The sequence below is a fragment of the Conger conger genome, chromosome 3 (assembly GCF_963514075.1).
Source record: "Conger conger chromosome 3, fConCon1.1, whole genome shotgun sequence".
Taxonomy (NCBI): Eukaryota; Metazoa; Chordata; class Actinopteri; order Anguilliformes; family Congridae; genus Conger; species Conger conger.
In genome coordinates, this window is record NC_083762.1 from 39,215,803 (window position 1) to 39,242,469 (window position 26,667).

The 26,667-nt window shown below is 40.5% G+C and overlaps 2 protein-coding genes across 2 annotated transcripts in view; both read left to right on the forward strand.

Moving 5' to 3' along the window:
- Positions 1-16,201: 16,201 nt before the first annotated feature.
- slc38a11 (solute carrier family 38 member 11) lies at positions 16,202-23,886 on the forward strand. The gene is made up of 12 exons (XM_061236674.1): positions 16,202-16,340; positions 16,458-16,581; positions 17,057-17,131; positions 17,295-17,429; positions 19,728-19,793; positions 20,228-20,334; positions 20,418-20,497; positions 21,035-21,105; positions 21,312-21,473; positions 21,983-22,095; positions 22,980-23,111; positions 23,560-23,886. Exons 1-12 carry the CDS (start codon positions 16,290-16,292, stop codon positions 23,851-23,853), a joined length of 1,410 nt encoding a protein of 469 aa, XP_061092658.1. The 5' UTR covers positions 16,202-16,289; the 3' UTR covers positions 23,854-23,886.
- A 1,194-nt stretch (positions 23,887-25,080) lies between these two features.
- cobll1b (cordon-bleu WH2 repeat protein-like 1b) overlaps positions 25,081-26,667 on the forward strand; it is a 58,985-nt gene continuing 57,398 nt past the window's right edge. Inside the window, exons 1-2 of the mRNA XM_061236591.1 lie at positions 25,081-25,194; positions 25,606-25,697. Of these exons, the coding sequence (XP_061092575.1) occupies positions 25,645-25,697 (53 nt within the window). The 5' untranslated portion in view covers positions 25,081-25,194; positions 25,606-25,644. The remainder of the gene's footprint in view (positions 25,195-25,605; positions 25,698-26,667) is intronic.

A 26,667-nucleotide genomic window follows, 5' to 3' on the forward strand; every position in this document is an offset into this window, starting at 1 on the left:
ACATTAGTGTCGTGTAGTCTTCGTAACCAATAAACCGCTGTCTACGGGCGTAGGCGAATGGTGCTCTCCAGGGTTCTGAAAGATTAACTCCTTGAAGGATGTGGGTGTTGTCCCGAGATATTTTTCACTATTCAGCGTCTGTCTTAACGAACAACATATTTTTATGCATTACAGCACTGTGCATGTTGATTACACAAAGAATCACAGCTTAAATTAGACAATTCCCAGGAGAGTATTAATGACGAACGCTGTCAGCTCACTTGCCGAGCCCGTTTCTGGTCTCATTTTGATATGATAGTTGTACTACGTCAGAATCCAAACACTAATCGTTGAAACACAGCATTGTTGCGATTCGCATATAGAAAAACGTTTCTTAATATACATCAATATACCAGTTTGGAATGTTCATAAAAGATGTTATATCCCGCATTTAAAGAGGAATCGATTGACGTTCTCACGTTTCCATGCAACAAGCACAGCCCAGCAAAGCTGTCAAGGATGTCATGTTTAATTTTAAACTTGGAATTAGTGGACACCTGGCATGCAAATAATCCTGTAAAATAAAAGTCGGCAGACATCTGTGTTCGTCTCTCCAGTATGTTTCTCGAACTCTGCTAATTCCGCTTGAAGTATTTCTATTAGCCGAAATTCACTGAGAAAATAGAACAGAAAGGACAAAGCTAAAGGTCAGGGGGTAACAGTCACAATCTACTATACAACGTTAACGGTTCGAATTACGGCCTCGGGGTAAGTAGACTATCACAGCCTGCTAAATCTGTTCAAGTTGCCTACGAACCATGCATTCTTCCCACAAATTCTAATCACCGTGTTGTTCCAGAATGAAATGTTTAGTGAAATTACAATAATATAAATCTAGGAGATAGGCCTATTAAATGTACCCAAAATAATAGTGTCTTGTGGAAAATCTCAGTGATAACCCAACATACTGCTTAGTTAACAATCAGTCAGTTATAATACTTTTTGAGATACTTTAAGACAATCACCTGCCTGATTATGATTTACAGCATGTGACAAATCATGAATTAAAAATATCTCGTAGCCACCTTTTTTGGTAGGCCTACAAATGTGCTACTTGCTCCCTTAATCATGTAATACAGACACACACACACACACACACACACACACACACACACACACACACACACACACAAACACACACACAGTTTTTGAATATAAATACTATACTACAAATACTTATCCTATCTGTGCCATTTGCACACACCTGTTATGTTGAATTATAGGCTGTAAATAAAAATAAAATGAGATTTTACTCACAACGATATCAAGCGATTGATCCATCAACAAATTGTGCTTCATTAATTATTATAAGCACATTCAAAACAAAGACAGAAAGAGTTAATATGTTGGCATTATCAAGGAAAAAGACAGCCAGAGACTGAGACGGATACGACAACATACATGATGCCTCACATTGTGATTGCCTCTAAAAGCAGGTGAATTCAGTAGGCTACCTTGTCCGTCGTGGGTTTTATACGGGAAGAAGAAGTCGCAGCTGTCGCCATATTGGAGGCTTCGTTTAGTTTCATAGAAAAGGCTCTAATGCCTCTTACCGCAGCATCTCCGCCCTGCCCTACGACAGCCCGTGAAAATAAACAGCCTCTGCGCCGCCCTGCCCATTCGCACTATAAAATATCGCCCAAAGCAACCTTTAACGTCATACCGCTCTCTAGAAAACGTTAGGATCACATAGTACCGGGTTTTGCTTGTCTCAGTCGCAGGCTATTTCATTTGAACTCTCCACCCTCCCCATCAATATGCATCCGTGCTAAAAATGGATGGATGTCTTTGGTAACTGCTGTCTGAATGAGTTTATTCAGACAGTTTGTGTTTAAATTAAAACTCAGACTTTAAATGTGCTGGCGGTGTTCATTGTTATATATGAATAATTCGAATCAATTTTATGCAAATATTTAGGGAATGGTTGTTGTAAATCCGTGCAGCGGACAGGTCGACAGGTCAAGTAACTTGGGCAGCTGGTTGACTCTGCCCATTTCCCTTGGTTGCGCCCATAATTAGGCTACACCAGTCCGAATATCTGTGCGAGAGACGCCACATGCGTTGATGCTTTAAAATATGTATTCAGGGTGTCATGCCAGTTAATGGCCTACCCAGCATTGAATCGTTTTTCGACCCACAGCCGCTCAGGTCTTATGAACATGCAGTCACAAATCCATCAAAAGACAACTAGTGCAGGTCGAATTATTAGGGCTCGTTCCTTACGTGCAACCAATACCCCGTCCACCACCCTCACAGGGGGATGATGCAGGTAGTTTGTGTAGCCTGTCACTGTGGTTATATGTCAATGGATTGACAATAAACTAACTATTTTAGCTTTGTGTTTACCTATATGTTTACCCCTCCTCCATTTCATTATTTCCTCTCTTACCTATCATAACCGTTTAAGTTAGCCAACTCAATGTAATGTCACTCTGTTAAAGCTTTTCAATGGACTGAGGAAAAAAACGAATATGCGCGTAGTATTAAGGTAAAATTATGTAAAATGAATGCGGGAAATATTAATAGTGAACAGTGATACGAACAGATCCCTGTGTTTTGTACATCGCTTTGGATAAAGGCGTCGGCTAAATAAAATGTAATGTAAATGTAATGAACGAATCCCTGTACCACCACCAATTCAGAATTTCGGGCAGACAACAGTCTTCGCGGCTAGTTGACCGGTAGGCTAACAGGCTAAAGCGCACAATGAAAAAAATTATGGAAAAACGAATCGGATGTTTGTGTAAGGCCATATGAATATGTAGGCTATTTCATTTGGAATTGGAATTGCGCTTTAGGGACGGTAGTCGGAGAACCGACGATGGTAGTTGACGCCTTTTTCAATGTCTGTCGATATAAAAACAAGATTCAATTGAGAGGCCACACAATTCTCTTCTCGGAGTTTAGTACATTATATCAAGGACGATGACTATAATTAAAGAAATAGGCTATTTTCTATGTAAAGCGTAGAGTAAATGTGAAATTAAAAGGTAAATCCGCCAAATGTCGAGATATTGGTTGCAACGACACCACTAGCTAGTATAGGCTGTGGTAGGTTCTACGACGTGACCAATGGTGTGAATGATCTTTGTGATAAAAGTAACAATACAGAGAGATACCATTTTAATGACCAGTGTTTTTTATATGATCAGTAGGCTATTGTCAAGGGCCATGCTATGTATTTATTTTTTCTTTGATGATATTGTCACGTATTTTCTACCGTGAAACCATACATCAACGTGACAAATACATCAACAAATGCATTAAAATATAAGCCTTTTGTTGTCTCCCAATATTTTTTTATAACAATTCTGACATTACAAATTATTCTATCTTTGTTAATGCATGAGAAAATCTCCGCCACGGCATCCCCGTTTCATCACCTCAAGGCGTTGCTAACCCAGTCATCTTCTCTGTACTCACCATCATAATCCACGACAGGTAGGGATCTATAAACTCTGTGTAGATCCCGAGCTTTCTTCTGCGGACGATGTCAACAGCTTTGACTAAAAATGAAAAATAACTTTTCCTCCTCCAATGTGTATTTCCCAGGTAGGTAGAATAACAATCACAGCAGAGAACTATTCATTTGCTGCCAGTGTCGCCAGTAACACCGATCTGCGCTTCCGGTTATTCATCTCTGGGTAAGAATGACGCCAGCACCTCCGAGGGCTTCACGCCTCTTCTGGAACAGTCAAGAAGGGGAGTCCGTGTGAGCCCCCAAACTGTAGACGACAGCTGCAGACAGGGACGTCGCAGTAATTAAATGTGTTAAGTCGGGTATGTCTTAAAGCAACGCTCTTTAAGACAGACTATGTAATGTTTGATCTCGACTGTGCTTCGCCTTTTACGCGCAGATAATTGCGACAAGGTCGATATTGACTTCGGCGCATCTTTATTGAGATGTAGCCCTTTATGTGCTGTTGCTAACATACAGCAGCACAGCTTTTCAATAATGTTTATAAACCATAACCGATCATGTATATGCACCAATTAACTATCACGCGAATGGCTTAATATTGACATTATTATTTGTTATCTATTATATTTTAAACATGTAATTTTACTTACTCCGAGTGAATAGAAGAAAACACCAACCACCACTGTTAAAGTTAGTAGTAGGCTATGCATAAAATGGAGTTTCTCAGCAAATTGAATGAAAGAAAAGCAACAGATGTTGCCTAGTGACAGGTGAAAAATAAATGAATAGATGCCATTGCCAGTAATTCACCCAAATGTATCTACTGTGAAGAAAAAGTGAAATTAAATAAAACAACATAAAAGGAAATAGTGAACTCTAATGGGAAGGGGGCTGGGGAGCGCTCAGTGTAGTTATAATGCACTGAGTAACTTGACTGTACAGGTCCTGCTTTATGGAACGTTGCGTTTAGCCTTGTACAGTCCTTACAAGGGTACAGGTGACATCTAGTGGCTATAGCAAGTAGTGATTTTGACTCTTAATCATAATGATTCTGCAACTGGCTGTTTGGCATTACAAGTACATGGAATGCCATCCAACAAAGTGCCGGATGATGAAATATCTTTCAAATGCCACTGTATTGGATGGCATGTCTTGCAATGCCAAACGGATATTGCCAGGGTTTTAATTTCGGACCAAACCAAAAACAAAATCTCCCTGGAGAATTGAATTACTTTTAAATCCCTGAAGACAATTGTGTTATTCTCTTGTACGTGTATGAAATTTTTTGTAGGCTGTGGTAACTTGCCAGTAGAACAGCGTACATGCATTACAGTGCAGACCCTCTTCGCAGCAGAGAGGCAAGCAGAAGGCAGAGATGGGACACCATACCAGCCACTTTTCCTGCTGTATCCAAATGTCACAGTGTTGTTGCCTGGTAGCAGGTGAAGAGCTGTAATAACATTGGTTCACATGGTTCATGATTAACAGTGTAGAGAGAGAGAGATTTGTATGTGTGAGCAAATATGCTGGCTACTGTGTTCTGTGAAGTATGATGTTTTCCTCGATAATTCCACTGTAAGTGACGTAGCTGCTACATCTTAGTAATGCGCAAACTACCACTATGCTATGTTGCGACTACCTCCCACAGATGGAGTGCTACATCAGGCCTACATTGGCCCTATGTAGCTGCGTTGTCAGGGCAGTGCAGTTCTTGCTTGTTTCCTTGGCTATGCCTTTTAACAAGGCACAGGCTGTCTTTCATCATTATTTTTTTTGAGTGTACAGTACCCGGAAATTAGTTACTTCTCCAACCTGATAATAAGCTCAAAAGTACCCTACAAGAGAGAAAATATCCCATTTCAAGTTTTTTGTGGTTGTGTTTTGTTCAGTCACCACCCCTCACTGTGGCTCAGTGTAAGACATTTCCAAAATAATAATAATAATAATAATAATAATAATGTGCGATAAGGAATGTACCAGGGTTTCATATAAGAAGCAGTTACCCCATGTGCCCCAGTGTTTTCACCTCCGTGTGGCTTTTTCCCTTAGTGCGCATATCTGGCCGGGGGCAGAAAGCCACTCATTCAGTGCACTCAGGTATTCACTCACTCACATGGGATGCTGTTGTAACCCATGTGACAGTGTTCACAAGTGCATGTGACTTCAACAAGTCGGTAAGTGAATGTGGCTGACAACACATTATTGGGTCCTATCATGTCTTACCTAACCAGCACATTGTACTGCTGATATTACAAAACTGACCATTATACATTACATTATTGGCATTTGGCAGATGCTCTTATCCAGAGCGATGTACAGTTGATTAAACTAAGCAGGAGACAATCCCCCCTGGAGCAATGCAGGGTTAAGGGCCTTGCTCAAGGGCCCAACAGCTGTGCGGATCTTATTGTGGCTACACAATTGAACCTCCGACCTTGCGGGTCCCAGTCATGTACCTTAACCACTACACTACAGGCTGCCCTCAGATTTAGATGACCAGATTTAGAAATTGCTTAACAAGCAAACTAACATTACCTCAAGTGCTTAATTTGCAAATGGTTCATCCAGAACACCGTGTGCAACTCTCAAATACATTGAAATAACTGGCAAGGGATGGGGGTCATAAGTGGTGTATTCCGAGCTAAAGTGAATAATTGGTATAGATAGGGTAGAGTTAGCTACCAAATTGGAAGAAAAAGTGGAAAAATTAGAAACAAATAAAACAAAAGGATTAATTGAACCTCCCGGTGTAAAAACAAAGGAAATTAATAAAAATGGAAATTGCATTTACTGAAAGCTTGTTCTCTATCAACGTATCAGCACAGACCTTTGACAACATGCTACAGCCCTGTAGTTTATATTAAGTTTGTGCAGAACAATACTTTATTTTATACCAAATTATTTGCATAGCATTAACATGGCAGCATATTATTATTTTGGTAAGTTCAACAGCTACAAAATGAATTGTATATATTTCATACAACATTATAACATTTATTCCTACAGTGATAATCAAAGTGATTTGTGGGTGATATCATTGGGTGACTGTGAATGTACAGTAGTTAGCTATGACTTTGTTTAATTGGTCAATTACTTTTGGACAAATATTCCCATATAGGTATATACTGTAGGCTATATATCTGCTTCTACACTTTTATCCAGAACAACATAGAATAGGCCTATAAGAATGAGATCATAGCAATATACGTTCTATACTCTACATTTTAATGCAGGATCAATCAAATAATCACACTAGTTTAAAAATTGTACGCTATGTTTCAACGTGGTTTGTAGGAAAGCTATGTTGAAAGAGATACAAGATACAGTCAGGTCCATAAATATTGGGACATCGACACAATTCTCATGCTCACAATGCTCTGTACACCACCACAATGGATTTGAAATGAAACGAACAAGATGTGCTTTAACTGCATCAGGTGAACGGTGTAGGAATTACAACAGTTTGTACATGTGCCTCCCACTTTTTAAGGGACCAAAAGTAATGGGACAATTGGCTGCTCAGCTGTTCCATGGCCAGGTGCTATTCCCTCATTATCTCATTTACAAGAAGCAGATAAAAGGTCTAGAGTTCATTTCAAGTATGCTATTTGCATTTGGAATCTGTTGCTGTCAACTCTCAACATGAGATCCAAAGAGCTGTCACTATCAGTGAAGCAAGCCATCATTAGGCTGAAAAATCAAAACAAACCCATCAGAGAGATAGCAAAAACATTAGGTGTGGCCAAATCAACTGTTTTGAACATTCTTAAAAAGAAAGAACACACTGGTGAGCTCAGCAACACCAAAAGACCCGGAAGACCACGGAAAACAAATGACAGAAGAATTCTTTCCCTGGTGAAGAAAAACCCCTTCACACCAGAGTGAAGTTTGCCAAACAACATCTAAAAAAGCCTTTACAGTTCTGGAACAACATCCTATGGACAGATGAGACAAAGATCAACTTGTACCAGAATGATGGGAAGAGAAGAGTATGGAGAAGGAAAGGAACTGATCCAAAACATACCACCTCATCAGTGAAGCATGGTGGTGGTAGTGTCATGGCGTGGGCATGTATGTCTGCCAATGGAACTGGTTCCCTTGTATTTATTGATGATGTGACTGCTGACAAAAGCAGCAGTTGAAGTGTTTCGGGCAATATTATCTGCTCATATTCAGCCAAATGCTTCAGAACTCATTGGACGGCGCTTCACAGTGCAGATGGACAATGACCCGAAGCATACTTTGAAAGCAACCAAAGAATTTTTTAAGGCAAAGAAGTGGAATGTTATGCAATGGCCAAGTCAATCACCTGACCTGAACCCGATTGAACATGCATTTCACTTGCTGAAGACAAAACTGAAGGGAAAATGCCCCAAGAACAAGCAGGAACTGAAGACAGTTGCAGTAGAGGCCTGGCAGAGCATCACCAGGGATGAAACCCAGTGTCTGGTGATGTCTATGCGTTCCAGACTTCAGGCTGTATTTGACTGCAAAGGATTTGCAACCAAGTATTAAAAAGTGAAAGTTTGATTTATGATTGTTAGTTTGTCCCATTACTTTTGGCCCCTTAAAAAGTGGGAGGCACATATACAAACGGTTGTAATTCCTACACCGTTCACCTGATTTGGATGTAAATACCCTCAAATTAAAGCTGAAAGTCTGCAGTTTCATTTCAAATCCATTGTGGTGGTGTAGAGAGCCAAAAAGATGAGAATTGTGTCGATGTCCCAATATTTATGGACCTGACTGTATGTGGTCCCAAAATAGGACACATTGGACATGTTGGAAATAAAGTATGCTTTAGAAAAGTGCAAAAGAAGTATATTGCCTATTATGCTAAATTGCCAATAAACTTTACAGGCACTACTCTACGATAAAATCTGCGAAGTGCAAACTGTGCATAAAATCTGCCCAGTGGTGAATACATGTTGTTTGATGTACAGTAGACAGTGTATGTGGCTGTAGCATGTTGTCAGAAACCTGTGCTGATACCTTGATGGAGAATAGGCTGATCAATTTAACTGAAAACATAGTTTTTTTAAATTAATTATTCTATTTAATGAGCTGGAGCTGTAACTTCAATGATGGGCAAATGCTGCCTTGATTATGTTATGTTAAGCCATGTTAAAAGCTATAAGGCATACGCCAACCCAAAAGCCTTCTGAAGGTGCTAAACAAGGGACTTTAAACAGCTACAATTCTTCATATGCCTTTCATGCCATGAGTTGACTTTCACAGGATTAGAAATAAACATTTTTGGCATGTACAACTTGAGCCCCCTGTCCCATAATGCAAGTATTATGGGACAGATGTGTCTGTGATGTCTTCTCCAGGCATACCAGCACACATTAAATGCAGGCAGCATACAGCATGCAGCAGGGTGCTTGCAGTGCTGTGCTGCTCCTTTCACCAGCTGGATCGCAGCTCTAGCACAGGTGAATTAAAGTACCTGTAAATCACCACACACCCCTGGGAGGACAGAACAGCTGGACACAGAGAGATACAGAAAATTATTCATGCAACAGAAGCTGCAGGGAGAGAGAGCATATGCCCACAAACTGAAAAATAAACAAAAGTTTTCACCCTTCACCCTGATGGGACTTGGACTAAAATGATGAACGGAAATAGCAAATGTAAAGAAAAAAACCTGACTCGCGTACCTTTTCAGCTGGCTTGCGACTTGTGTAGCCTTTCTGCTACCTCATGTCTCAGCTCTCTCTCCTCTCCTGTGGGTTCCCGGTAAAAAGAACACTTTTTAATTCCTGAACTGATTCAAAATGCCGTCCAGGTGTGTACGCCTACTTACTGTAACCAGTAGACGAGGTCCTCGGATTGCCCCGCTTCCTTCCCGCAAACCGAGTCCAGCTGTCACAGCACCTGTGCAGTAACACACAAAACACTCCCTCCCTGTGTGATGCTGAGGCCAATTAGTCTTTTATGTACTGTAAAGCGGCTGTCCTGGACAGGTCTCCCTTGAAAAAGAGATTTTTATATCACGAGGGACTTCCTGCTTAAATAAAGGATAAATAAATAATATTAAGTTCTTCACTGGATGCACCACTACACCCTAAACAAGATCCTCAACCAGGTGTGCCACGTAGCACTCAACAAGGACACCCTGTTTAGTAAAAAGGTAAACTTCATCATTATCATTGCTGTATAATAGGTAGGTCAAAGTGAGGAAAACAACCTATTTATGTGATGGGCAGGTGTGTTTCATTACTTTAACTGTAATTTTACTGTTTGGGAAAGTGTGGAATAACTTCTGAGACAGGCAAAAGAGATGCTGTGGTCTGCTAGATTTCAACTAATCTTGCACCTACATATATGCCATTCAGAATTGACTATACAGTTTCAGCAACACTGAATGTAGAATAATGGGGGCTCAATTTTTTTTTTAAACAAAAAAACAATATGTTTTACAGTGGCTGCATTACAGCCAATTTTCCAGCTAAATGAATCTTGTTGCCAAGGGGCCTGAGTTGACGCATGACAAACTAGCGGCAGCAGCTTGATATTTACAGTATCTCCTCAAGCAGGAGATACTGGCCACGGCTGGGAGGGCCATCAAGGTTTGTGCTGATTTAACTGGATGGCGAGTGCAGGGTTCTCCCTGACCCACTTTTCTGAATCGAAAGCCATGCTCTGAGTCAAATTTTCAGGATGGAGAGGAGCCCCTGACAGGGGTGCATTCAAGTGTGCTTGTCTTTGTGTAGGAAATGTACTAACTGGTTTTTGTCTGAGCTGATAATTGCACAGCGGAGCTGAATGCAACTATGATGTTACCTTCATGAGCAGTGGCTTTCTAGATTTACTACAAAGACCACTCAAGTCACTGGGTGGATTATAGACAGTGCTGAATGATATCATGGTTTATTATCTTGTTATCTTGTTTTAGAGGTATCTAAGTCGGTTTGCTTTAAGTTTAAAGTGGTTCAATCACTGGATGAAAGGGTAATGCATTGATATTTTTTCATGGATGTATGTAATTATTGCCCATATTGTGCTTCATAATGTATAATAATAATTATCCCATAATAACTTTTACCTCAAGGGCTCAAATTCAGATGTCTACATTTGCCTGTGTGGAAGTGGGAACAGAATGAGTGAGTGAACTGAGTCATTTAATGAACGTGAATGAATGGGTGCATTTGTGAATTAATAAGTCAATGAATGGAAGGGTTTTGTGTGGAGTGAGTGAGTGAGGGATTATGTTGAACACGACTGGACTTGGACATTGAATGTTCTTGTTTGATGCAATAAAATATTGATGAAGAAATTTACACTGCTTATTATATTTGTTTTTTTTTATATTGTGTTTTTAAAAAGAACCCATTGTAAATGAGAGAGGAGTGTTTATCACATCATTGATGCTGTCGGTGTGACATTGTGTCAAGGCTTGTTTTGTTTTGTACCTGTATTACTCTCTGTTTATGTAAGAGTCTGTCCATACAAGAAAATGTTTTGAACATTGCAGTACAAATATTAGCTACAGTATGCACTCTAGAAAATAATTCAATGGCCTTGTAAATATGGCAATAATAGAAAAAAGTAATGAAGTCAATACAAATACTGAATATCACTAAAGTGATTATTTGAGTTGGCTATACCTAAAGAAATGGCTAGAAGTAATTTTGTCTGAAATGTACTTATGTAACTTTAATGTATTATTATTTGATAATTTGGCCAAAACTTAAAAAGAGCTTAAAATTATTAGTCATTCTAAATCAAGATTATTTCTCCTGAAGAACAAATTAATTGTATAAAATAGGTTGCCGCTGTTCTAGAAATAGCACCAACCAGTTTCCAGTTCTTCAAGATTCAGACTGATATTGCAAAAAAGATTCAGACTGACCATGTTGCAGTTTCTGACAATGTTCTAGTGTTACAGCCGTAAAATGTGCTTAGCAGTAGCTTCAGGGAATTCACAGCATGTGAGAGTTTGTTGTGTGTTCTCTCTCAGCTAAAGGAGTGCACATTCTCATTTGAAGATGAGAAAAGAGCAGTGCTGTGCAGTTTGTCCACTGTTGTAATGTTTTCATTAGCTTTTGAGGGAAAGTCCATAGAAGACTTAATTATACAATAGGTAAGATCTTTGTGTTAAAACATTGTTACAAGACCATTGTAAATCCCTTCCTGTCATTGAAAAACATCAGTGCATTCACAGAGAAGGGGGAGGGATAAAGAGTGTGGTGGTTTCATTCATTCATTCATTATCCTAACCCGCTTATCCTGAACAGGGTCGTAGGGGGGCTGGAGCCTATCCCAGCATACATTGGGTGAAAGGCAGGAATACACCCTGGACAGGTCGCCAGTCCATCGCAGGGCGTGTTGTGATTTGAGGATGCTTTTTGCTGCAATTCCTCTCTTGACCGCTAGAAGTCCGAAATTTCCGATTGTACTGTTAACAAACTGATCTCCAAAGGCTACGCTGCAAGGTAATACAAGATGGCCAGGTTACTAAGTAGGACCTAAATTAACCTTCATATAAAATGGTCTTGTGGACAGATGAGAGCAAGATTGACTTATCTCAGAGTGATGATAAAGTGTGCAGGCTAAATGTAACTGAGAACCCAAGAACCAACTCATCCCCCTTCAGCTATGAAACATGGTGGTGGGGGTGTATAGCTTGGACATGGTATGGATGCCACTTGATGCACTTGACTTACTGTACATTGATAATGCAACTGCTGATAGAAGCAGCAAAATTCATTCTGAAGTGTAAATGGTTGGCATTTATATAGCGCTTTTATCCAAAGCGCTGTACAATTTATGCTTCTCATTCACCCATTCATACATACATTCACACACCAACGGCGATTGCCTGCCATGCAAGGCGCCGACCAGCTCAAGTTCAATTAAATGCCAAACTCATTGGAGAGTGCTTCATCCCGCAGTAAGGCAATGATGCCAAAAATGCACTTAACTTAAATGTTCTTAACCATAACCACTTTGCCCCCTTGTGGTTGAGTCTACGACGTCTCAATTTTTTTTTTGTGCATTCATATTTATAAATATGAACACAGACCCAGGCCAATGGATTACCCAGAAGTGAAATGGCAGGAGAGCCAGACACCACTGGGTAATTCTGGCGTTGGTGTGTTTCATCCAGTGGAGCCACTGGAGGGGGGCATGATCCGAATAGAGGACAAAGGGTTATCCCTGAAGGTAGTACCAAAGAGTCAGTACAGCCAATTTTATGGCGAGACACTCCTTCTCGATGGTACTGTACCGACTCTCTCTAGGGTTCAGCTTGTGCCTGATGTAGAGGACCGGTCGCTCCTCCCCATCCCCATACACTGCCCCCAGTCTTCTATCTGAGGCATCGGCCTGCAGGACAAAAGGTATAGAGAAGTTAGGGCTAATCAAGAGAGGACTGCCAAACAAGGACGCTTTAATTTTCAAAAACACCACCTGGCACAGCTCCATTCACTGGACCGGAATTGAGGCTAACATTTGAGTGAGGTCAGTCAAGGGACGAGCGAGACGAGAATAATTTGGAATGAGCCGCAGAGGCGCACGGCTAAAGTAACGGACCTTGATGCAGGAATCAGTTCATTACAGTTGCACACCGAGGAATGGGGTTCAATTCTGCCAAAGCCGAGTTTGGCCGGCTCTCTTGGAGCGGCATAATTGGCTCACCACCGGACTTGGCAGAGGTTAGTAGGATCGCTGCACACAATAGCACCTCAGAATCATGGTTACGATGTGGCTTGAAGAAGGTGTGTCATTCTCAGGATCGCTAGATGCATCCAGGCCTCTGAGGGGATTATGGATGTCTGTTACAAATTTCTGTTTGAATCGAGTTTTTGAAAATGTGCAAATAATATCGCAATACGCTGAAGAAAAAAAAAATAGTGTGCTTTATTAATGTTTCAATGGCGCCAACCAAAATCAAACATTCATTTAATAAAAAATGGATTTCACCAAAATCAAGGTACCATAATTATGAGCACCCCTGGTTTAATACTTGGTGCATCCACCTCTCACAAGGATAACAGTATGGAGTATTTTCCTGTAATGCTTGACAAGGTTATTTGGAGGGATTTTAGACAATTCCTATATCCAGATCCTGGCAAGATCCTTCACATTCTTAGGCTTAACAACTGCCCTCTTCACTTCAGCCCGCAGGTTTCTGACAGGATGAATGTATATATTGAGGTTCTGCGATTAAGAGCTAACATTATGAACCAACATTCACAAAGTTTATTTTCTGCAAGGTTCCATTGAATTAGTTGACTTCTACCAAAGTACACTGTGTAGAAGGCAGGTGGATTAGTATGAAACTTAAGTGGTGGTGATGGATGAGGTGGAAACTACATTTTGTAGTTTCAATGTAACAAGTTGTTTGCAACTTACTTTATTAAAGCACACGGCGGTTTCAAAATTCATTGTTGGGATATTAATGGGTGTCATTTCTACAACATAAATTACACCATGATAATATCTCAATCATGAATTTGAAATCTTTTTAGCAACACATTTTAGCTAAACTATTTGGATGGACAGATAGCTGCTAGGCCTACTTTGGGTAGAAACATTATCTTAATTTCATTTTTGGGTGAACTGTCCCTTTAACCATGACCTGAGTTAACAGCAACACCCGCGGGGCAGCCTTGTGATGGCTTGCTTTGCAAGCATTGACATTTCGTTCCTGCTTGCGTTGGGAGATAGCATCAACAAACACCAAATTAACATTCCACACCTAGAATGAACTGTAGAACTGATGTTAGCTTCCTTGTCAATGAAATAATGATGCAGCTGAGCAGCCAATTGTCCAGATACTTTAGCTCCCCTGAAATGGATTGTGCTGTGTAAATGAATGCTGTAATATCTACATTGTGACATCACAACGTCCCAATGTATACATATACCCTTAAATAAAAACTGAGAATATGCACTTTAATAAAATGGAAATTGTTGGATTACAAATCTAAGATTGTAGCATATAGATCCAAATCAAGCAAAAAAAAAAATTTGTCCTAAACATTATGAAGCTCATGGTATATAAAGGGCAGTAATTGCAAATATACCCTATATATGTCTTCAAATTGAAGCTTACCATCTTATTCATTATTCAATTTCAAATCCATTGTGCTGGAGTATAGAGCCAAGTACTGGAGTACAATAGCAAAAACTATCACTGTCCCAGTACTTTTGCATTTAATTGGTGAGCTTGGGTGACACCCCTTTTTCGCGGCGCAGACCTGGTCCCCTGGGGCAAAGCAGCTCTCGGCCAAACAAGAGATCTGCGGGCGTGCAATAGGTGGACTCCTGCATGGTGGTCCAATACTCCCACAGGACAAAGGGGAAGTGTCGATCCCAGCTGCACTGATGTCGACTGGTTAAGATGGCGAGCTGGGTGTCCAATTGAAGAGCTCCGCCAGCCCGTTGCTCTGAGGGTAGCTCACGGCTTTGAGAAAGGCCTTTTAGGAGGGCCATGCTCGTCTTCCCCAAGTGGATAGCAGAACCGGGGATAACGAGCCGTCCTGACCTATAATGCAGGTGTCTTGGATGTTGGCCGGCCAGAAGTCATGGTGGGTTTGCTCGCTGCCCACCCCGACACACAGTGGCTTCCGTTCCTTCATCTCTGCCCACTTACCAGTCACCATCCTCAGGCCCACCATGGAGGTGGTCCAGCCAGTTGGGAGCTTGCCCGTGGTGTTGGGGAATACGCCAGGCCGGATAATGGAGAAGGTGGACCCTGCATCCTCTAGGGCTTGGCAGGGGTGCCCACCAAGTTTCCAGTGGAGGTAGAGCCCCTTCGATTTGGCCCACTTGGAACTGCCTAAATTTGTGTTTCCTCATTGTGCAGATGGTCAAGGAAAGCAGGGACGGCATGCTGTTCAAGTCACCCAGCTTATATCCTTGGTCTTGCGCCGCATGTTGATGGCAAAGTCTTCAATCAGCTTCATGCCCTCTTCTGACACCAGGGTAATGTGGCGAGGTACCAGTATGAAGAACTGACACAGAGAAGAGAAGTTCTAACTCAGTCAAACTCTGTTATAGGAACTCACAACTAAGAATCTAGGCTCCATTGTTCAATATCTCAATTGATCAGATCGAAAGCCCCTCAACAGCCCCCTGATCTCACTCACAGTGGCAGCTACATACGATTCGTGTAGCTCAGTTACATCTGTACAGGCAGTTTAACTAATATTTATTTGTTTTTATTTGAGATTTTCCCAATAATAAGCACTGAGGTGTAACAAGGTATAGAGATTCGATTGCATTAAAACAAATCGAGCTTAGAGTGAGGTTTACGTGTGAAATGAGGCAACTTGTGACTGACTACATAAACCGTTTACTCATGCACAATTTATTTGGTACTTTGTGAAGCACATGGAAAAAAACATCATGTGGTTGGTGCTTGCTGTTAAAATGATTGCGATAGCAAGACAACATTCGTATATAAATAATATTTAGCTAATATTTTTTCCAGATCTGGACTGCACGACGCGAAACAATGAACATTTTGTTTTAAAGGGTAAAATCTAAAACTGGGAGAAAGTAGGGGAAAGTTCAGTATGAATGGAGCCTGTATGACGGTACCGGATTAGCACCTTGTCAAACGGAAACCTCCTTTATTTTATTTTATGTTATTAGCATAATTAGCGGACAAATAGGCTACTTATTTTACTCCGTTGACGCCTCCGTCATCATCGAATACTTTGGTGAAACATTGGCAGGCAGGGGACTCCTTGGGCGGGCTATAATCCCTGTCAAACGAAACTCTGCTGCCCCTATTGATTCAAATTAAAGGTGGAGGAGATGCTAAGAAGGGAAAAGTTCTGCAACGGACAGCGGTTTTTCTTGGAGGGACACAGAAATGGATCTAAAACGCGGCGTGGATCAGCACGCGCAAAGCATTATGCTTCAGGTAGGCGACCTTCAGTCGTTGTTTTTTTTTCCACGTTGGCCTTAATATCTTCGTAATATTGAATACTTAGTTCGTTTTGGACCATATCGAATATTTATCTATGCCATTTATTTTTAGACCGAGCCTAGTGAAAGGAAGTCTTTGATTTCCCCGCAAAATGAACCCAATGAAGGTGGGACAAGTTCCATGCCGACAGCCTCCTTTAATTTAATCAATTCCATAATCGGATCTGGTATAATAGGTAAGCATTCACAACAGCCTGTGATTCGATTGTTTTATCAAATATCAACGACCATAATGTTTTACTACCAGTATTCCTTGTGGTATAGTGCGCATTGGAAAAATCACACGGTGATCATGTGATTTGGTACGTGAACCATGCATTGATTAAAATGACTATCTGAAGAATAAGTATGATTCTGACCCTCAAACACGACAGGTTTCACTTAAACCTTCAAGTTAAATATAAACTGGTGTATGAGTTCTTAAGGTATTATCGGCTATAGCCTATTGTTTCTTGTAACAGTAGGCTAATTTTAGGATTTTGTTTCGTGAATACCAAGGCGCACATGACAGCCTATTTAAATAGTCTATTTAAACATTGGCTTGTCCTTTCTACTATAATGGTAAAATTTCAAAATATCTTTTAATGGATGAATACAGTTAATATACCACTGAAAATATTATCATTAAAATGGCTAAATATTTCCTTACAGGTCTCCCTTACTCAATGAACCAAGCAGGCTTTCCTCTTGGGATGCTGCTGATGATCATAGTTGCCTTTATTACAGGTATGTCAGCAAGATGTAGGTATGGTAATATCAGTGATGCCATATGTTTCACATTCATATCAGACTTGAACACAGTTACTCTTATAAACTGTTGAACAAACCACAGAAACCTATTGTATGAACCATGTTATAACGCGCTCTTTAATGTGACTCTTTATTTTAGACTACTCAATCATTCTTCTTATTAAAGGAGGACAACTCTCAGGTACCAGGAGCTATCAAGCATTAGTACAAAGCACTTTTGGCCTTCCTGGATACTTCATTCTTTCTGTACTGCAGTTTGTATACCCCTTTATCGGTAAGTGCATGTTAAACCAATGTCAGTTAACTTGTTTCAGCTGTTGAAATGCACAATACTAATGCCCAGACTCATACATTTGATATAGGGACTATCACAATATGCAGTTGGATCCCTGACAAGAACCTGCACCCCAGTTTACTATGACAGGCTATGACGGGATGAACAAACTTTCAGGGGCTACTTAAAGACCCTGTGCACTCTTTATGAAGTGCTCGTTTTAAAATGCTCGTTTTAGAAAGACCACTTTAAACGAGTGGTCCTTTTAGCTGCCTGAGAGACTAACACCAAGTTATATTTTGATGGAAGCCATGGGAAGATAAGAAGAAAAGTGACACAGATGAGGTTGTAGTTCAGATGAGCAGCAGCAGTCAGGATGAGCTGCAGAGAGCTAATGTGCAGACGGCACACTGCTGTGATGTTCTGTGAGAGTGACAGTTTGTCATCCAGTACCTCACTAAAACTCCTAATAAATGAAGAGGGCAACACTGGTGCCATCCAGAGTGAGTACTAAAACTGAGGCTCTGTACTTCAAAGGTTGAGCTTTAGTTGATGGTTTTTCATCTAGCTGAAATGCATGCTGAGACCAGTGTATTTTATTTATTTCATTTAATTCTTTATTTAGAACTATTACAATTATTTGTATTACCCAGGCTAATACACCTTTTGACATATAATACTCCAATTATGAAGTATGTGGCTCGGTTAAAGTTTATTACCATGTTTGTTTGTTTTTTAAGATAAAACAGATCCAGACATTCTCTGGATTTACCAAATGACTGACTTGCTATGAAATCTTTTTAAAATGATAGATTACCCATGCATATTTTACCAACATCTTGATTTTTTCTACATTTCCAATTAAGTGAACACAGGATGACAAAGATTTGGTGGCAAGGCTAGCCAGAGAGCTAGGCTTTGGAGCACTGGTCAAGCATCGAATGCATCCCGTGGTCTTGAATCAAATGCAGATGATACCAGTGGCAACTGGAATAGTAAACATGAAAACAAAAACAAACAAAATAAGCGCACAATGTTATAACAAAGAGATCCCTGTAATCTATTAAAGGCACATGCAGGACAAAGTTGTTTTTTGTTCACTTTTTTCTCCTAAATTTTGAAAGCCCAGTTACAATTATGGGCCTGTCTCATCACTTCAATGTCAGGAAGGTTCACACTAGGTCACATGTCATCTGGAATGCGTGCAGTCTTCTCTTCTTTTCACTCTTCAGTCTACCAGCTAACCACAACTTGCTGCTACATAGCTATATATGTTTGTACTTTGTTTTGAGGAATTTAATTTAACTTAAAATGTATTTCTACAGTGTTTACTGTGATAATCTGATAATATGTACAGTGAACTCCATAAGTCTTGGGAAAAATATTTTTTCTTTCTTGATTTGACTCCGTACTCCACAATTCTAGATTTGTAATCAAACTATACACATGTGGTTAAAAGGTTTTCAGCATTTATTCAATATTTAATACATTTCGGTTTCAGCATGTAGAATTATAGCACTTTTTAAACGTAGTGCCCCCATTTCAGGACACCGTAACATTTGAGGCAAAAGGCTTTACAGGTGTTCCTGATTAGTCAGGTGTGTTTAACCTTCATATGATATATTATATTATATCCATTCAGTCTATTAAAAACCAGTGAACCTTTTTTTAATCTTGATATTGTATGATGTTTCTAATTTTCTAATTTGGAGGAATTGAACAGTGAAATATTGAACAGTAGATGTGAAATAAACGTTCTACTAACTTTGCATACAAAGGTGTTGTGTGGGGTTAGCTTTAACCTGTGTAGCTGTATATACATTTTTCTTTTGGTATTTCTTTAATCTGATTTCTTTGTGGATGATTCTGGTTGGCACTTTCCCGTACAGGTGTCAAACTTTCACTTACCTCAGGATGTTTCTCACAGGTTTTTCATATTTATGGATCATAAGAAGAAGCCGACATACAAAGTTTCAACATTTTTCTAATACAATAATAACTCCTGGGGTCAATTTGACCGTACACATAAAAGCAGTCATAACATCTTAACATAATATGAGCATTAAGGAAGCGATTGAAGCATTTAAAAGCGATTGATTTGAAATGGGTCAGGTAATTGTGCCAGTAACTCATTATTCTGTAAGGCCACCAGATTTAAATAACCAATGTCACCTCTAAAAGGTTGTTATGTCTGTAATCATGTTAAAGTGTCTGGAGATAAATTTGACTTGTGGCTTGCATAACAGAGGCTTGCAGATACTGAGTCCTTAATACATCTCCATATTCTTTTTCCCTCAGCTATGGTCAGCTACAACATAATTACAGGTGACACACTTACCAAAGTCTTTCAAAGAATACCTGGAGGTATGTGGCTCTTTAACAATGTCATAAATTGTGGGTGGCACATATATTCACTGGAATTAAATGAATGCATTCTGTATAGTGTGCAATTGTATGCAGATGTCAGACAACCCCCTCTACTGGAATATAGAGGTACATGCTGTGCTTTTGAACATGTGAGTGAAAGGCAGGGACCAAGGTTTAAGCTCTAAGGACCAGACTCCATTTAATCACCATAGGGGCCTATTCAGCAAAATTCAGCAGTGCATACAAATTGAACTAGGCCATTTAAGTGAGTTTGGAGTTGGGAACTTAACAGTACATAAATGAAGGCAAGCTTGTGGGTACATTTAAATTAGTGCTAGGGGGTCTAATGGTATGAAGAGCATGGCAATATGTTTTGTTATTCCAATAGGTACTGAAATCTGTAATGTTGTTCTTCACCATTTTGTTTGTAGTTGGTCCAGACCACATACTTGCAGAGCGACACTTTGTCATCCTAGTGACCACCATTGTTTTCACTCTTCCTCTGTCTCTATATCGGGACATATCCAAGCTGGGAAAGGTAATAGGCTGAATATGAATTTGTTTCAGCAGTGTAATTGTGCATGTTTTATGTGACATTGAAATGGGCCTGTGTGCTGGCAGGTATCCCTGCTGTCCATGGTGTTCACCCTTGTCATTCTCGTCACGGTCATCGTTAGAGCAGCCACACTTGGATCACAGATGTATGTATTGTCTGCCTTCACCCTGTGTCACTTCAACATGAAGCATGTGTCATTCTGTCTCTGTATACTTGTTTATTTAATTCACTCATTCATTCATTCATGCATTGGTTTTGTGAGGTAACTGCATTGTGCATATTTCATAAACTAGCCAAATAATTTGGGAAGACTATAACGTTGTGGTTAAGGTGCTTGACTGGCACCTGGACGGTTGGTGGTTCAAGCACCAGTGTAGCCACAATAAGATCAGTGCAGCTTTTGGGCCCTTAACCCCACATTACTCCAGGGTGGATTGACCCTTGCTTATAATCAACTATAAATCGCTTTGGATAAAAGCATCAGATAAATAACTGTAATGTCTGGCAGTGTAGTATCTATGACTAATCAGTTAAGATTTCATCATTGTTTTGGAGAGCCAAGATGCTCAAAGTTTGAAAGAAATCCTTGAGGAATCACTGAGACGCACGGTTAACTCTCCGACGATCACGAAAAAACGGGCGTTCCTTGTTAACTTGTCCGTGACCCCTTTGTGCCCCCCAGACCTCCTACAGAGAATGCCTGGTCCTTCGCCCACTGGAATGCGATTCAGGCTATTGGTGTCATGTCTTTTGGTGAGTTCTGCTAATTGGCACACATCAGCGTATTGCACTGCAAAGCCTTGGCATCAGCTCTTCTGACGACGTTATCTGGCGCAGCAGCAGGCCCCAGCTGCGAGCGCCTTTCTGAGGGCCGGTCGGGGAGCGTAGCTGAGGGGTCACAGAAAGGGCCCGCGCTGGTTATGGCATGCGAGGGGAATTCCTCTTTTTGTGTCTCGCAGCCTTCATCTGTCACCACAACAGCTTCATCATCTTCGGCTCGCTGCAGGACCCCACCCTCAGGAACTGGGCACGCGTCACGCACATATCGGTCAGCTCTGCGGTGCTGGTGTGTCTGCTGTTTGCTGCTGCGGGCTATACCACCTTCACAGGGTATACGCAAGGTAAATGCAGCCGGTGCTATCCATATTACAGTCCCAGAACATCTGGCTGAGGCCATAGCCTGATGGGGTACATTTTTTTCCCCATACATGGAGAGCCAACATATAGGCATTTTCGTGACAATGATATTTTAATAATTTAACTACACATACCAGTAATATAAATGTCACAAGACTTATTTCTGAAATTAGAAACTGTTACTTGAAATGTACAATATTGTAGTTTGTACTGAGAATGTTATATAAATATTGGTGTAATACTAAATGCACTGATTACTTCAGCTTTCTTCGCATATACGTACATGTATGACCAACTAGACCAACCATAATTAAGCAGAAATGGCAATATATTGCCATGTATTGAAAGCATATTTGGAGTGCCTCTGAATATTCAAATATAGTAATTTAATAATAAGTATATATGGTGATATGCACATGGGTTTTGAAGCATAATTTATCAGAGTAGTTGCAGTGTACTGTGTTACTTGATCAGATGATCTTTTGTGTTTCAGGAGATATATTTGAAAACTACTGCAGGAACGACGACCTGGCTACATTTGGGCGCTTCTGCTATGGGATCAGCATAATCACCACTTTTCCACTGGAATGCTTTGTGACACGGGAGGTGAGATTTGAGTTCAAGGGCACTTTTGTAGAAGGTGAAAATAGGCTATATAACCCACCCTAATGATTATACCCTACTTTCATAAATCTGTCATTTGTGCCATTTCAGTCTCTATGTAAAACAGGCTGCTGCTGTAGATTACCAGGATTAGGAGTGTGACTGCTGTACATAACATAGTTTTAGTTTTTTGCAAGTTCTTCTTCGGTGGTCCCGCTTGCCTCCACTGCTGGGTTCTCAGGTGATTGACGAGCTTGGCCCATGACTGAAGCCATGGCCGCAAAGGTCATAATAATAATTTGTTATGTAGTTGACACTTTTATCCAAAGCAACTTAAAGTTGATTAGACTAACCAGGGGACAATACCCCCCCGGAGCAATGCGGGGTTAATGGCCCAACAGCTGTGCAGATCTTGCTCAAGGGCCCAAACAGCTGTGCAGATGCCATTGACCATGCTGACGTGTGCGAGTGTGTCTGCCGATGGCTGATTGAATGAAGAGAAACCTAAAATGAAAGCAACCAAATAGAGCGACAGATCGACTCACAGAAAGCGTAGATCGTGAGCTGAGCATAATAAGGTTCTAACTCACATTTTTAACAAAAATGAGTTAGTGTCATACATATGTTGTTTATAGTGCACTAAATACAAGTAAGAAGTTTTATACAAAAAATACTGTCTAAAAGTGTGAACATTTTTTTAAAGTTGTTTCTGCTTTGAGCCCATTCACTTTGGAATCTTTGAAGCTCAATATCTCAAAACTACTCAGAACACAGATAGAACCTTCTAGTTCTCAGCTCACAGAAAAGGGGTTTGTGAGCGGCTCGTTTGAGGCTGAGACCCTTCTGTCTGACACAGGCGTGTCATATGTTTCTATTCTAACTTTCAGGTGACGTCAAATGTATTTTTCAATGGAACACTCAGCAGCGCCACCCACTTTGCTGTAACTGTGGTGATAATAGCCGTGGCCACGGCAATCTCCCTTACCTACGACTGTCTCGGCACTGTGCTGGAATTAAATGTGAGTTGGAAGACTTTCTGAACACATTACCAGTTAAAAATAGCTTGTGTGATCACAAACATGCCCCAGCTAGAAATCGTAATCAGCACCATTCTTACTGGCCTAAGTCAAATCTCTGCATAGATACATACCATAGTAACTGTATATTATATTATTTTTACATGTACATTTCAGTCATTTAGCAGGCACTTAATGACTAAAATGCTTTGATGCTTTTCCTCAACAAGTGAAAAGCATCAAATCCATACATTGCAAAACACGCATGTAGAACTGTCATAAACAAAAACAATAGTCGTAGTAAATGTTTTTGGGGGGGGAAAAGAAGGGATATTGGGAGGTAAATGGGGAGAGAGGACTAAGGTACAGTCTGAAACGGTGCGTCTGTGACTGTCAGAGCTTGGTCGATGCTCTGTGAGAATCCAGGTGACCCAACCTCTGTCTGTTTCAGGGCGCCGTCACTGCTACGCCCCTGATCTTCATCATCCCGTCCGCATGCCACCTCAGGCTGTCGGCCGGACGCTGGTTCGAGGGGGACAACCTGGCGTCCTGCATCATCCTCCTGTCAGGCGTGTTCGTGATGATCGTGGGCGTGACCATGACCACCCTGTACCCCCAAGACTGCACCCACGGGGCAGAGATGTTCTACTGCTCATCCTCCAACGTCTCTGTGATCCACACAACCCCCTCCACCAATCTGGAGCCATCCCAGACTATGTCCCTAGATGCTTCTCTTTTTACCTAATTTTTTAATTTTTATTTCACCTTTTATGTTGTAGCTTCATCGGTCGTCATGTTTTGATCATTTTGTTTTTATCCTTTTCTGTTGAAACACTTTTTAAAATGATTAAATGATGAATGTAGAAAATGCCCTCTGTTTTTGTTGTCACTCCTGCCATAAATCATATCATGTCTTCAGCCCTGTTTTACAATATCTTCTATGCCTTTTTATTGGTTTAGGAGACCGTTAACATACTTTTTCAGAGCCGTTTTACATACATTACATTACATTACATTACATTATTGGCATTTGGCAGACGCTCTTATCCAGAGCGACGTACAACAAAGTGCATACCCATAACCAGGGATAAGTTCGCTGAAAGACCCTAGAGGGAAGTACAATTTCAACTGCCACCTGTACAACAAAGATAAGGACGAAGGCCTTTTTTTTTTTTTTTGAGAACAAAGAAACAAACAAACAGAGCAAAAGTGACCAAAGTTAACTATCCAAACACTGCTTACCTAGCCAACTAAAAATACCGATACACAAAGTGTAGTATGTATGCACATACATTTACATAATAATGGTTAACACACAAAGGCATGCTAGATGTGAGATGTACAGGCAACATTTTTAATCGGAATACATGCATGCGAAAAGAATGTAACAATGAGCAGCACTGTGAAATAATGTGCAAATTCTGGCAAACATTTCTGCCACGCGACGGCGCTGTAAACATTTTCCTAAATTAATTGCCAACTACGGAAATACAAAGAGGGTACAGTATTTGACATTGTTCAGTTTTTCCCCTCATGGGACGTTCAAACAGATGCATTTGTGTCAAAGGGAATAAACAAGTCATGTAAGTGGTTGCGCTTTAATAAGATATTTTAAAACCACCGCATCGATTAATATGACTGATGAATAACCGATATGTAATATGAATGCATCAAAACATTACACACACTGTTGTGTTCCTGGGATAAATGTAATCTAACTAACTTCCATACCCGGCTTTTCCGAACGACGTGTTACGTGGGAAAAAGTGCAAGCAGTCAGACTGGTCCAGGTCAGAGCCTGGACTTGACTACTGGTGTGCGAACAGTGTGATACGAATTTTAATAAACTGGATACTTTAGTTTGCGTGTCATTGCTCCGTGAAAGTGTTGGCTCTTCGAGCCGTAGCTCTATAAGGTTTTTTTGAAAATTAATATGTATGTGTGAAATGAAAAGGGGCTTTGGCTTTGAATCGTCCCATCATGTCATGACTTGAAAATGCAGTCTGCTAATTGATGAAAACAGACCGAGTAAATCCCGACGACAGGGTGGAAACAGAAGATCGACTGTTATGAGGAGCGAGAAAAGGTGGGAATTTCATCAGAATTCTGTGCAACTCGCGAGGAAGTTCATATTAACATGCATTGGACGTATTTAAATTGGTTAAATAGATGTTTGGGTGGGATTGTAAAGTTACCGACTCGCTCTGGGAGAACATAGTACTTTAATAACACTGTGTAACATAATATAATGTATGGTACGGTTTATTGCCACATGGAGTTTTGTCCGAGACGTTGGTTGTCGGATTTACAGAAAAGTCTGCTTCGCAAGCATGAGCTGTGGGCTACTTTAGAATCAAGTTGATTTTTTTCGGGGAATGTGTAATGCGACTGTCAGGTTGCTGTAGATGCATCCCCACACACTGAACACCAATTCGCATCATTAAAATGTATTGGGGCATTAGTCATGATTAATGCGTTGGTCTGTTTGCTTTTTTAGCCCGAGGATATAGTTAAATCTGTAGAGTTAGGGACTGGAATGGACGACCATGGATCTCAAGGTACCCCGCGTTCTCTACCTCCTGCTGCCAGGTATGTTGCAAATTTTCCATGGAGAATCACTGACGCAACAGCTTTACGAATACCCACAGAGATTCAGAGTTCCAAGACAGACCCATTTTACTGAAATATTTCTGTCTAGTTTTGAATGTTTGGGTGTAAACTGTTATTGTGCAAATCGCTGCTGAATTTCTTTTTTTTTTTTGCTTCATAAGTTTGGTCACTGTACCACTTGCTTAAGGTAAACAATAGGAGCAGGATTCTGAAGATTTTATTTCCAGTTTCCAAAAGAGCGAAGGAAATATTAGGCTACTCAGCACGGACGCAGTTTGAAATGCTTTGATGCTTTTCCTCAACAAGTGAAAAGCATCAAATCAAAGTTTCGAGGCAAGCTGGAAAATGATAACTTTGAGAAAGCTTTTAGATGAGTTCCAAAATACAAGAATAAGTCGCTGTGCAGATTTAAACCGCGGTGAAATCAGTTTTATGTTGGTCACATAAGGTTGAGATAACGTTCAGTTTACGAAACGTTTTTATTGTTTTCGTGTTATCCTTGCGTGGCCACATTGGGACCTACAATGCTTCACGGCTACAGCATCGCATTTGTGTATTTATTGAACTGAGAACGTTATGACGGTGCAATATGGCTGGGTGGGGATGAGATAAAATGTCTTTCACTGTCAGTCCATGGCTTTATCTCATATGTGTCACAATATCAAACCCATTTGGTTCCATAAAGTTTGTATGTCTCTCTATTGCAGTATTTTCTTTCATTCTCTAGCAGCCAAGAAACCAGACGTTTAGGCAGTTTTCTAGACAACCCAATATGTCTAATGGAAATTACCACATGATGACATAATTGCAAGTCTGAGAGCTGAAAGTTTTGCTGATCTTACACTGTGGGAGATGTTAACTGCATGTAATTAGTCACACGGGGTGTGACTAATTCTGTCGTTGGGACCTAGGAAAAACAGGAACTCTTTAAATAAAATAAAAAAACTTA

Bases quoted from the DNA above. Each gene is read 5' to 3' on its own strand.
- slc38a11 (XM_061236674.1), top strand. From the start codon at position 16,290: ATGGATCTAAAACGCGGCGTGGATCAGCACGCGCAAAGCATTATGCTT. The intron at 17,132-17,294 runs GTATGTCAGCAA...TCTTTATTTTAG, and splicing joins CATAGTTGCCTTTATTACAG to ACTACTCAATCATTCTTCTT. The intron at 22,096-22,979 runs GTGAGATTTGAG...TCTAACTTTCAG, and splicing joins AATGCTTTGTGACACGGGAG to GTGACGTCAAATGTATTTTT.